We start from the raw sequence: 13,776 nt of genomic DNA, 5'->3' as shown, positions 1-13,776 counted from the left end.
CAGGTAGGGAGACTGACAAAAACCTCCGGGAACCGCACGGAAACCTTGGGTGGGGCGCAAAGTCTCCAGAGGTTTCCGATCAGGTTCCCTAAGGACACGGCATTACTGTGATGGTTAATGTTGGAGAATGGTTTTTGGAGGGGGGGGGGGGGGTAAGGGGGTTGGTAAAAGGACTTACCTATTCATCTCTCCCACCCCCACGGTGGGCTTCTGGCTTTACATTTCACTCCTCTCCTTATCTCACACCTTTTGGCCTCGACTGTGTTCCCCCCCCCACCCCCCCTCCACCTGCAAATCAAAAACCCCTTTGCCCATGTCCATTGACCATTGTCCAGCCCCCCACCCCCCACTACAATCAGTCTGAACCCAAAACGTCACCTGTTCATACCCTGCATAGATGCCGCCTGACCTGCTGAGTTACCCCAGCACTCTGTGTCTTTAACTGTAGATTCCAGCATCTGCATTTCCTCGTGCCTCTCCTTGTCTTGTGGATGTTGCAAGGCCCATTTTCTGATCAGCTTTAGCATAAAGGGCGGCAGATTTCCTGCCTTTCAGGTCAGGTCGGGGGGAGTCCCCCCCTGCTACGGGTACCATGTAATCCCGTGCTACCTGCTCCATGGTCGGATAGTCGGTGACTAAACCGTCTCCCCCACCTGGTTTGCCAGGTGAGGAGGGGGCTGTGGACCCCCAGCAGGACCAAAAACAAGACCTGTCAAAGGGCGGATGAGCTCCTAGCGAACCAACGGCCGCCCACACCTCAGTAGAAGTTGCGATCACTGTCGTATGGCAGATGGAGTTTAATGCTGATAAATGTGAGGTGCTACACCTTGGCAGGACAAATCAAAATAGGACGTACATGGTAAATGGTAGGGAATTGAAGAATACAGATGAACAGAGGGATCTGGGAAAAACCGTGCATAGTTCCTTGAAGGAGGAATCTCATATAGATAGGGTGGTAAAGAAAGCTTTTGGTATGCTAGCCTTTATAAATCAGAGCATTGAGTATAGAAGCTGGGATGTAATGTTAAAATTGTACAAGGCATTGGTGAGACCAAATCTGGAGTATGGTGTACAATTTTGGTCGCCCAATTATAGGAAGGATGTCAACAAAATAGAGAGAGTACAGAGGAGATTTACTAGAATGTTGCCTGGGTTTCAACAACTAAGTTACAGAGAAAGGTTGAATAAGTTAGGTCTTTATTCTCTGGAGCGCAGAAGGTTAAGGGGGGACTTGATAGAGGTCTTTAAATGATGAGAGGGATAGACAGAGTTGATGTGGACAAGCTTTTCCCTTTGAGAATAGGGAAGATTCAAACAAGAGGACATGACTTCAGAATTAAGGGACAGAAGTTTAGGGGTAACATGAGGGGGAACTTCTTTACTCAGAGAGTGGTAGCGGTGTGGAATGAGCTTCCAGTGGAAGTGGTGGAGGCAGGTTCGTTGGTATCATTTAAAAAATAAATTAGATAGGCATATGGATGAGAAGGGAATGGAGGGTTATGGTATGTGTGCAGGCAGGTGGGACTAAGGGAAAAAAGTTGTTCGGCACGGACTTGTAGGGCCGAGATGGCCTGTTTCCATGCTGTAATTGTTATATGGTTATATGGTTATATGGTTATTAATTGGATTCTGTAAATTACCCATAGTATGTGCAATGTTGCAAGGCCCATTTTCTGATCAGCTTTAGCATAAAGGGCGGCAGATTTCCTGCCTTTCAGGTCAGGTCGGGGGGAGTCCCCCCCTGCTACGGGTACCATGTAATCCCGTGCTACCTGCTCCATGGTCGGATAGTCGGTGACTAAACCGTCTCCCCCACCTGGTTTGTCAGGTGAGGAGGGGGCTGTGGACCCCCAGCAGGACCAAAAACAAGGCCTGTCAAAGGGCGGATGAGCTCCTAGCGAACCAACGGCCGCCCACACCTCAGTAGAAGTTGCGATCACTGTCGTACACGGCATTGTAAGGAACGATGATAAACCACACACACCAAAATCCTACACTTCCAGCGGCGGAAGTCCGCAGGTACTGGAGGACAGAGATGTGTGGTGCGTCCGTCACCATTCCCGTCGGAGACCAGCACCACCGCATCGCTAATGTTTTCAACGGTGATGAATGAATGATGATGAATGCAGTGCCAGAGTCCCGGGTTCGAGCCCAACTACGGGTGCTGTCTGCATGGAGTTTGCACGTTCTCCCTGTGACTGCATGGGTTTTCTCCATGTGCTTTGGTTTCCAAAGACATGCCGGTTTGGAGGTTAATCAAAATTGTCCCCAGTCTGTAGAATAGAACTAGTACACAGGTGATCGTTGGTCGGCGCGGAATCGGAGGGCTTGTTTCCACGCTGTACTTCTAAGGGTGGGAGATTGCAACCTTCACGTGGTCCACCCAGTTTCGACGAATGCAATCAACCTGGCGTGCACAAACTGAAGATCAAACAGAACAAGTTGTCTTCCAACTTTAGGCTGTGCACGCCATACGCAAGGAGAAGAAGTTCTCTCAAATAAAAGCTAAATGAGTCAATGCTGGTTTGGATCTCAACCTGTGAGTGTGTCCACATTTGACGACCAGCGATCCCCCTACACCAACATTGTCCTTCACACTAGGGACAATTACAATCTTTACTGAAGCCAATTAACCTACAAACCTGCACGTCTTTGGAGTGTGGGAGGAAACCGGAGCACCCGGGGAAAACCCACGCGGTCACAGGGAGTACAAACACACTCCACACAGACAGCGCCCAAGGTCAGGATCGAACCCGGGTCTCTGGTGCTGTGAGGCTGCAACTCTACCGCTGCGCCACCGCGCCCACCGCCTGAGTTGGAGTCTAGTTGCCGTGGGTTCAAGAGCTCCCAGTTAGTTCTGAAGACAAGCCCCACTCATGTGAGAAGGTTGCTGGAGGTGAAATGGAATCATGACCTCATAAGATCATAAGTGATAGGAGCAGAATTAGGCCATTCGACCCATCACCTCTACTCCGCCATTCAATCATGGCTGATCCATCGCTCCCTCCTAACCCCATTTTCCTGCCTTCTCCCCATAACCTCTGACACTCATACTAATCAAAATCTACCTCTCTCTGCCTTAAATATATCTACTGACTTTGCCTCCACAGCCTTCTGTGGCAAAGAATTCCACTGATTCACCACCCTCTGACTAAAGAAATTCAACCTCATCTCCTTGCTAAAAGAACGTCCTTTCATTCTGAGGCTGTGACCTCTAGTCCCAGACTCTCCGACTAGTGGAAACATCCTCTCCACATCCACATGGTATGTAATGCTGAGGCAGGAAGCATTGGAACAGTGAAACAGCCGTGTTTGGACCCGTCTATATTGAGCTGGGGCAGACTTAGATGCCCAACCTTCAATGAAAATACATCCTTTACCCTTTACAGTTGTAGCAAAACATTCCCACATTTACATTCCACTCCTCTTGCAGTAAAGGTGAACCTTTTAGGCCTTGTTAATTAGTTGCTCTCTACTCTAAACCTGCTCACAGACCTTTATCTACAATGTCCAGAGTCCTTTCATACAGCAGCGTTCTGAGTCTCTCGCTAGGTGAGCAATGTTCTGCTTTTCCATACTTCCGACCAAATAAAGATCATTTATCTTCCCTCTGCCAAACCATTCCTAGTCCGAAGAAGGATCTCATCCCGAAACGTCACCTATTCCTTTTTCTCCAGGGATGCTGCCTGACCCGCTGAGTTACTCCAACTTTTAGAGTCCGCATTTGGTTTAAACCAGCATCTGCAGTTCCTCCCGACACATTTATCTATTTGTATCCATTTCTAGATTTTGTGTGTTTATATGCCAGAGGCCGGCCTTTAATGGGAGAGTCCCTGCAAAGTTAGTTTCATGCACCTTATAAAGTTTATTTTCCACACCGCTTTCTTACAAGATCTGATTCAAAAGTGTGCCTTGTTAATCTGCCGTGGCAGACATACAGTCAAGGTTCATCTTCGCCAATCAGTCTGAAACGGAAACTTGGGTATGAAACTTGAGTTGCTGCCTCACAGCGTCAGACACGGTCCTGACCATGGGCGCTAACTGTAAGGAGTTTGTACGTTCTCCCCGTGACCGCGTGGGTTTTCTCCAGGTGCTCCGGTTTCCGCCCACACCAAAAACGAGCGGGTTGTTCCATTGTTTAAAAAGGGTTCTAAGAGTAAACCTAGCAATTATAGACCTGTTAGTTTGACTTCAGTGGTGGGCAAATTAATGGAAAAGATACTTAGAGATAATATATATAAGCATCTGGATAAACAGGGTCTGATTAGGAACAGTCAACATGGATTTGTGCCTAGAAGGTCATGTTTGACTAAGCTTCTTGAATTTTTTGAAGAGGTTACTAGGGAAATTGACGAGGGTAAAGCAGTGGATGTTGTCTATATGGACTTTAGTAAGGCCTTTGACAAGGTTCCTCATGGAAGGTTGGTTAAGAAGGTTCAACTGTTGGGTATAAATGCAGGAGTAGCAAGATGGATTCAACAGTGAATGAATGGGAGAAGCCAGAGGGTAATGGTGGATGGCTGTTTGTTGGGTTGGAGGCAGGTGACTAGTGGGGTGCCTCAGGAATCTGTGTTGGGTCCTTTGTTGTTTGTCATGTACATCAATGATCTGGATGAAGTGGTAAATTGGATTAGTAAGTATGCAGATGATACCAAGATAGGGGGTGTTGTGGATAATGAAGAGGATTTCCAAAGTCTACAGAGCGATTTAGGCCATTTGGAAGAATGGGCTGAAAGATGGCAGATGGAGTTTAATGCTGATAAATGTGAGGTGCTACACCTTGGCAGAACAAATCAAAATAGGACGTACATGGTAAATGGTAGGGAATTGAAGAATACAGTTGAACAGAGGGATCTGGGAAAAACCGTGCATAGTTCCTTGAAGGTGGAATCTCATATAGATAGGGTGGTAAAGAAAGCTTTTGGTATGCTAGCCTTTATAAATCAGAGCATTGAGTGTAGAAGCTGGGATGTAATGTTAAAATTGTACAAGGCATTGGTGAGACCAAATCTGGAGTATGGGGTACAATTTTGGTCGCCCAATTATAGGAAGGATGTCAACAAAATAGAGAGAGTACAGAGGAGATTTACTAGAATGTTGCCTGGGTTTCAACAACTAAGTTACAGAGAAAGGTTGAATAAGTTAGGTCTTTATTCTCTGGAGCGCAGAAGGTTAAGGGGGGACTTGATAGAGGTCTTTAAAATGATGAGAGGGATAGACAGAGTTGATGTGGACAAGCTTTTCCCTTTGAGAATAGGGAAGATTCAAACAAGAGGACATGACTTCAGAATTAAGGGACAGAAGTTTAGGGGTAACATGAGGGGGAACTTCTTTACTCAGAGAGTGGTAGCTGTGTGGAATGAGCTTCCAGTGGAAGTGGTGGAGGCAGGTTCGTTGGTATCATTTAAAAAATAAATTAGATAGGCATATGGATGAGAAGGGAATGGAGGGTTATGGTATGTGTGCAGGCAGGTGGGACTAAGGGGAAAGGTTGTTCGGCACGGACTTATAGGGCCGAGATGGCCTGTTTCCATGCTGTAATTGTTATATGGTTATATGGTTATTAATTGGATTCTGTAAATTACCCATAGTATGTGCAATGATAAGGAAACACTTTTTCATACAGAGAGTTGTGGGTCTGTGGACTTCTCTGCCTCAGAGGGCGGTGGAGGCCGGTTCTCTGGATACTCTTGAGAGAGAACTAGATAGGGCTCTTAAAGATAATGAAGTCAGGGGATATGGGGAGAAGGCAGGAACGTGGTATTGATTGTGGATGATCAGCCGTGATCACATTGAATGGCGATGCTGGCTCGAAGGGCCGAATGGCCTACTGCACCTATTGTCTATTGTGTAGGATAGAATTTGTGTACAGGTGATCGCCAGTCGGCACGGACTCTAAACCAAACTAAACCCTCCCCTCACCAAACACACTCATGTTTACGACATCTAATCGGTAAATTATTCTAAACCTTTGACCCACACAGTTAGAACTATTACCCACACAGCTGTATTAGACGCATTGTAAAGTCTTAAGGCCAAAACAAAATATATTTATTTTCAACCAAATCGATGTCTGCTATTTCCCATGGAAACCATCGACTTCCTGTCATTGTTTGGTCAAAAGTTCCAGATGCCATCTTTCCACCGTGGCTTTGATCAAACTATGAGTCACTTCCTTGTTCTTCTTCGTGTAGGAAGGAACTGCAGATGCTGGTTTAGACCGAAGATGGACACAAAATACTGGAGTAACTCAGTGGGTCAGGCAGAGTCTCTGGAGTGACTGAAGAAGGGTCTCGAACTGAAACGTCACCCATTCCTTCTCTCCAGAGATGCTGCCTGTCCCGCTGAGTTACTCCAGCATTTGTTGTGTCCATATTGTAGCAAGCAGAGCCGGTTTAGTTCGCGAGGGGAAGAGACTGCAGTGGTGTAGACCACATTAAGTTTCCCGCATTCTATCTGCTGCATACCAGATGGGGCAGTGTGGCATTCACTACCCGTGTGTGGCACTCACTGCGCCAGGCTTGGTGTGTGGCACAGAGCCCAGAGGTCTTGTCCATCCACTGTTCTACTGCACCCTGCAACAGCGCATTGTAGCGAGCAAACACCTACTTCAGTACCGAAGATAGACACAAAATGCTGGAGTAACTCAGCGGGACAGGCAGTGCAGAAACATAGAAAATAGGTGCAGGATGAGGCCATTTGGCCCTTTGAGTCAGCACCGCCATTCATTGTGATCATGGCTGATCATCCACAATCAGTAACCCGTGCCTGCCTTCTCTCCATACCCCTTGATTCCGCTAGCCCCTCGAGCTCTATCTAACTCTCTTTAAAATTCATCCAGTGATTTGGCCTCTACAGCATCTCAGGAGAGAAGGAATGGGCGACGTTTCGGGTCGAGACCCTTCTTCAGACTGAGAGTCCGAAATGTGGATACATCAGTATCCAGCATATAGACCCGCTGAGTCACTCCAGAGTTTAGTTTCCACCTTCCCTGTTCAGCTTTCCCCACGTCATGTTGAAACTGAAGTGCCTTGTGAACTTGTGACTAAAACTGAGAATGTCACCACTCGGTCTAACACCAAACAATTTCACCGCACCCTTCTTCCGTTACTATGTTATAAACCCACGAACTGGGGTGGGGGATTGCAACCTTCACGTGGTCTACCCTGATAGGGTTATCAGTCTGAAGAAGGGTTTCGGCCCAAAACGTTGCCTATCTCCTTCGCTCCATAGATGCTGCTGCACCGGCTGAGTTTCTCCAGCATTTTTGTGTACCTTACTTGAGTATGAGTCCAGTGTCAAAATGCACATTGGGTATAGACCTCCCGGTCTCTATGTAAATATAGTTAAGTGTTTAAAAGAGAACTTGAATATATAAAAACAAAAAGATAAAAAGAAAAATAAGGAAAAAAAGAGAAAAAGAAACCCCACTAAACTAAAATAAGCAAAACAAAATCTGGGCTGCAAAGAATTTCAACAATTTAAGTCCCTGTTTGTCATCAAGTCCGTTCCACCATAAAAGAATGATTATAACGGTTGGAGAGGGGACAATTTATATCGTGTGAAAATGTTGAATAAAACTTCCCCAAAGTCCTATCAAATTTAACCAAGGGTTCAACAATGTCACTCCTCATTTTTTCTAAATTTAAACATGATATCGTTTCAGAGTGCCAATGCAGTGTGGGCGGAGGATTAGAGTCTTTCCATTTAAATAAAACAGATCTTCTGGCAATTAATGTAGTAAAAGCAATCAGCCGATGGCAATCAGCCGATTCGAACGGGACAGATGAGTAGAATCTAACGTTGGTTGCCCAAAAATTGCAGTAATAGTGTGAGGAGTGACATGTGTGCGGCTGCAGGAGTCAGTACTTTAGAAGCTATCTGAATAAATCATATGTATTAATTAATTTGCAGGATAAATGACTCTAATAATGTAATTATTGTGGCCTTGTCAAACATACTTATAGAAACTTACAAAATTCTTAAGGGGTTGGACAGGCTAGATGCAGGAAGATTATTCCCGATGTTGGGGAAGTCCAGAACTAGGCGGTCCCAGTTTAAGGATAAGAGGGAAGTCTTTTAGGACCGAGATGAGAAAATCATTTTTTACACAGAGAGTGGTGAATCTCTGGAATTCTCTGTCACAAAAGGTAGTTGAGGCCAGTTCATTGGCTATATTTAAGAGGGAGTTAGATGTGGCCCTTGTGGCTAAAGGGATCAGGGGGTATAGAGACAAGGCAGGGATGGGATACTGAGTTGGATGATCAGCCATGATCATATTGAATGGCGGTGCAGGCTCGAAGGGCCGAATGGCCTACTCCTGCACCTATTTTCTATGTTTTTATACGGTTTAGCACTACACGCTACCAATCCCAGTTGTGGAGACACTGGTATCGCTGTCTCGTTGTAGGACACTGATTTTTCTTTTAATTCTGGATTTTAAATTAGGTATTGTGTTTTTTTGTAATATATAATTTTGATGCTCTTATAAGTGATATACTAAGATTATATTTGTATGTGATGATGTTTTTATATGCAATGTATTTTTAAGGAATGTTGTCCCTTGTCTGGACCTTCTTGAGTCTGAAATAAAGTATATTATTATTATTATTATTATTATTATACCACCCAGGTAGATGACTAACCCTAATGATTTTCTATTGCCAACCCACATCAAGAGAGAGTGTCTAGTTGTTGTATGTACCAAAAACAAAACAATTAATTTCTTACCTGCAGCATCAAAACAGCTCTGCAAAGCACTATAGTTCACTTTTATGTCTAGGTTAGAGATACAGCACGGAAACAGGCCCTTCGGCCCACCGAGCCCGTGCCGACCAGAGAACCCCGCAAACTAGAACTATCCCAAACACCAGAGGCAATTTACAATTCTTATCGAAGAAAAACGGGCTCGTCTTTGGAATGTGGGAGAAAACCAGAGCACCTGGACAAAACCCACGAGGTCTCAGAGAGAACGTGCAAAATTCCATGCAGGCAGCACCTGTGGTCAGGATCGAACCCAGGTCTCTGGCGCTGCAAGGCAGCAACTCCACCGCTGAATGAAATTCTTGCTTGCAGCAGCATAACCGGGCTGTTAGCTCTGTCTTCTGTGATAACACTATCAACAAAAGCAAGCCCCAGTATTCGTTTTTAAATCAATAGTAGTGCAAAAGAAAAGCCCAGTGCAATCCAGACAGCTCGTAGTTTGACAAACTGCGTAAAAGGGGCATTGTCTGCAAACGCAACTTCCTGAGGATGTGGGGGGGGAGAGGGGGGATATACGCGTTGGTTTACCATAATAGTGTGATATTTTATCACAGCGGGTGGAAAAGAAACGTTATCTTGAGAAGTTGCCTTTAAGTTGACTTTCCCTTGCTCAAACGCTGTCAGGTTGGAAGCAGATGTATAGCAAAGTGAAAAATGCCTGTTACTCACAGAGTCCGCTGCAAGAGTTGCTCTTCAGGCCCTTGCGGGCTGCGCAGAACTTCATGTTTCACAGCATGTGCCCTTCACTCTGTCAGCTTCTGATTTAGATTGCTTGCCGGAGAATGTCTGTTCCAATAAAGTGCCGCAGCTGCCGATAGCAGATTATACCAGGCTCTCGGTCAACAAAACCAACTCTGTGTCCTAAACGCACGACTATCACTTCTGTTGCCACAATAATACGTCGGACACTGCTTGGCCTCTCCTGGCTTTGTCATATCTCAAAAGGAAGTGGGGATATTCAAATGTCATAGGTCTTTTACCGTCACATGTACCATTTAAGGTAGTGATATGCTAATTACCATATGGCCATACCAAAAAAAAGCAACAAGACACACAACTACATAACATTTAACATAAACATGCACCACAGCGGATTCCCCACTGTGAGCTTCCTAAGCCCTTTGTTCCTCTAGGGAGCATAGGCCATTGACAAATGTCCTCCACCTCACTCGGATGTTGGCAGTTCTTTCGAGATCTCCCCTGTTGAGCCCACTCTCAGACACTTCTGGCTGGACACCTCTTCTCCAGCTCTTCCTGGGGCGACCTCTGTTCCTTTTTCCTTGGGGGTTCCGTTTCTGTGCTTGTGATGTTTGTGACAAGTTTCCTAAAGGTGTGTCCAATCCAACTCCATTTTCTCCTTCGAATTTGTAAGTCAATGAGCTCCTGGCTTGTTCTTCTCCACAGGTCCACATTGCTTACGTTGTCTCTCCACCACATGTTAAGTATTCTCCCAAGGCAGGTGTTAGTCACTGTTGGCAGCCTGTTTGTTGTGTTTTGTGGTTTTCCATGTCTCTGATCCATACAGCATAACCTGTTTCACATTTGAGTTGAAGATGCATATTTTGGTGTTGATTGAGATGTGTTTTGAGCTCCAGAGCTTCCTGAGCATGTTAAACCCCACCTAGGTATGTTAATGTTTCTACCACCTCTAGAGCAGCGCTGTGCATAAGAATAGGGTTGGTGGTTTTGGAGTGGATCCTCATCACCTGTGCCTTTGCTGTGTTGGGTGTTGGGTGTCAGGCCAAGTTTTGTTGCAGCTTGTGAGCGTCTGTCCGTCTTCGCGCGCGTGTGTGTGTGTGTGTGTGTGTGTGTGTGTGTGTGTGTGTGTGTGTGTGTGTGTGTGTGTGTGTGTGTGTGTGTGTGTGTGTAAGGAGAGGCAGAAAAGTCCAGTCTTCTTCCTCTTTATTCTCCCGCGGTCGGGGGCAGTCAAACCATCCGTCGGGGCGAAATCCAATCTTCACGGTGGTGCAGCGGTAGAGTTGCTGCCATACAGCGAATGCAGCGCCGGAGACCCGGGTTTGATCCCGACTACTGGTGTTGTCTGTATGGAGTTTGTACATTCTCCCCGTAACCTGCGTGGGTTTTCTCCGAGAACTTCGGTTTCCTCCCGCACTCCAAAGACTTACAGGTTTGTAGGTTAACCGAGTCCATGCCAACCAGCAATCACCTCGTCCACTGACACTATCCTACACACACTCGGGACAATTTACAATTTTATCAAAGCCAAATAAACTACAAACCTGTACGTCTTTGGAGCGTGGGGGGGAAACTGGATCACCCGGAGAAAACCCACGTGGCAACTGTGCCGCTCTCCAGCTTTCTCCGCCCCCCCCAACTCCATCAGTCTGAAGGTCTCGACTTGAAAGATCGTCTGTCCATTCCCTAAACAGACGCTGCCCGACCTGCGGTGTTCCTCCAACCTTTTGTTCTTTACAAAAGCATTCGTTAAAGTAAACCCTCTCTTCTTTCTGTATAATCAAATCAGCCACTGCCCATGACACTGTGGCTCTCTATTGCTGATAGCTCATTCCAGGAACAAGATATTGCTGTGGGTTAAGTGTGACGGAGATGAGGTGGCTAGGGGGGGGGGGCATGATGGAGATGAGGACACGCTGGCGCTGGAGAGGGTCCAGGGGAGCTATACGAGAACAATCCCCACAATGAGCGGGTTAACATATGATGAGTATTTGACGGCGCTGGGCCTCTTCCCGCTGGAGTTTAAAGGGTGAGCGGGGAACCTGATTGAAACTTACTGAACAGTGAAAGGCTTGGATAGAGTGGATGTGGAGAGGATGTTTCCTCAAGTGGGACAGACTGGGACTAGAGGTCACAGCCTCAAAATAAAAGGACGTTCCTTTAGGAAGGAGATGAGGAGGAATTTCTTTAGTCAGAGGTTGGTGAATCAGTGGAATTCATTGCCACAGAAGGCTGTGGAGGCAATGGATATTTTTAAGGCAGAGATAGATAGATTCTTGATCAGTACAGATGTCAAGAGATTACGGGGAGAAGGCAGGGGAATGTGGTTAGGAGATAGAATGGCAAGTAGGCTTGATGGGCTGAATGGCCTAATTCTGCTCCAATCACATGAACTTATGAAAAAGACTGATATTAACAGCAAAATACATCATTCCTTTTGCAACACGCATTGGTTTGGTGCTAAAATTCTTTGATGCAATCTCCAATCAAAACAACTCATAGTGTACCATTTAATCACAAGTAGGTCTGTACAATACTGAAAGCTTGTTGAATGAGTATTATATATAAATGCCATCATGCTCCACTTAACAGCTAACATACAAAACGAAGGCTGCAAATTGAGGAAATATTACAGTAGATAATGTAGAAAAATAAAAAAACTTTGTTTTCATTAAAAAGGCTGTTTAGGTAAACATATAATGTCTGATTTGGACAACTGAACTACAGTATGATTATGGATTGGAAACAAACATTGTTGTCATTCTGTTGGCGTTCTCCCACTTGTGCAGGTCAGGTGTATAACCCGCAGACTGAATGCTCCTTGGGCCATGGTTTTGCCGTCTTCCATTACAAAGTGCTCCATTATACAAGGGCCTGCACATTCATTTTCCAAGGAGCTGCTTCCTCTGTTGTTCCAGCAGAGCTTCAAGATGGTCTGCTCTTTTAAGCGCTGCCTAACACGATAGAACATCGCACAATTAACAGTAATGTCAACAAATGTTAAAATAATGTCAATGCTGTATCTCTAAACTAAACTAAACGAGTGATTGGGGGTAATTTTCGTTCCATCTGGAAGGAGTAACCGCTTTTCCTGGTTTGAGTGGATGTGGGGAGGATGTTTCTACTCATGGGAGAGTCACAGCCTCAGAATTAAAGGATGTTCCTTCAGGAAGCAGATGAGGAGGAATTTATTTCGTCAAGAGTTTTCAAGAGAGAGTTAGATTTAACTCTTGGGGCTAAGGGAATCAAGGGATATGGGGGGAAAATTTTCAGATGATCAGCCATGATCATATTGAATGGCGGTGCTGGCTCGAAGGGCCGAATGGCCTACTCCTGCACCCAGGGCCGGCCTTAGGAGGTGCAGGGCCCAATTGGGAACAATTTTGGTGAGCCCCAGATTCCCAGCCAAGGTGTGTAGAATCATAGAAATACAAATAAAGTATATTATAGACTTTATATCTCGATGGTAGAATGGAAAGTAATCTAAATGTGCGCTTAAAAAGTGCCTGCGAGTTAATGGACCAAACAGATCTAAGCTACCTTTTAATATAAAATTGCATACATGGAAACCTACAAGTAACAAACAAAATGTGTAGATCACCTCTGAAAAGTACATAGTTACAATACCACTTGTTTTAGTGACTGTGAAATGAAAATTTTTTTTTTTTTACTAGATCCTGGAAAACCAATAGCTATTGGCGAAAAACCATTTTGGGCTTCAGTCCCATCCTACCCTTTCGGCTCCTACCCCGTCCTAACTTAGTTGTGTGTGTGTGTGTGTAGGTGTGTGTGTGTGGGTGTGTGGGTGTGGGTGTGTGTGTAGGGGTGTGTGTGTGTGTGTGTGTGTGTGTGTGTGTGTGTGTGTAGGTGTTTGTGTGTGTGTGTGTGTGTGTGTGTAGGTGTGTGTGTGTGTGTGTGTGTGTGTGTGTGTGTGTGTGTGTGTGTGGGTGTGTGGTGTGTGTGTGTGTGTGTGTGTGTGTGTTTGTGTGTGTGTGTGTGTGTGTGTGTGTGTGTGTGTGTGTGTGTGTGTGTGTGTGTGTGTGTGTGGTGTGTGTGTGTGTGTGTGTGTGTGTGTGTGTGTGTGTGTGTGTGTGTGTGTTGTGTTGTGTGTGTGTGTGTGTGTGTGTGCTGTTGAGAGAAGGCGTGGGAAGGAGGCTTGAGAGAGAGGGAGGGAGGATAGAAGGGGAGGAGAAGGGAAGGAGAGGGCCGGCGGCAGGAGAGGATGCCGGGGTTCGGGCGGACGGGTGTGAGCTGAGGCTGAGGTTTGTAAACGTTGCTCCAAACTCCGGCCCGGCCCTCCCTCCCTGTATTGTTCAC

General features: G+C 45.8%; 2 protein-coding genes across 4 annotated transcripts in view; both read right to left on the bottom strand.

Moving 5' to 3' along the window:
- LOC116987914 (alpha-N-acetylgalactosaminide alpha-2,6-sialyltransferase 2-like) overlaps positions 1 to 9,643 on the bottom strand; it is a 64,608-nt gene extending 54,965 nt beyond the window's left edge. The window contains exon 1 of the mRNA XM_033044236.1: positions 9,433 to 9,643. The gene's annotated coding sequence lies outside the window, so the exon portion shown is untranslated. The remainder of the gene's footprint in view (positions 1 to 9,432) is intronic.
- Positions 9,644 to 11,955: 2,312 nt separating this feature from the next.
- The window catches only part of cep131 (centrosomal protein 131), a 78,354-nt gene continuing 76,533 nt past the window's right edge, over positions 11,956 to 13,776 (bottom strand). For all 3 annotated transcript variants that reach the window (XM_033044224.1, XM_033044225.1, XM_033044226.1), the window contains one exon: positions 11,956 to 12,413. In XM_033044224.1, the coding sequence (XP_032900115.1) occupies positions 12,342 to 12,413 (72 nt within the window). In that variant the 3' untranslated portion in view covers positions 11,956 to 12,341. The remainder of the gene's footprint in view (positions 12,414 to 13,776) is intronic.

Source organism: Amblyraja radiata, chromosome 26, assembly GCF_010909765.2.
Source record: "Amblyraja radiata isolate CabotCenter1 chromosome 26, sAmbRad1.1.pri, whole genome shotgun sequence".
Classification (NCBI taxonomy): Eukaryota; Metazoa; Chordata; class Chondrichthyes; order Rajiformes; family Rajidae; genus Amblyraja; species Amblyraja radiata.
This window is presented reverse-complemented; position numbering and strand designations above follow the sequence as displayed.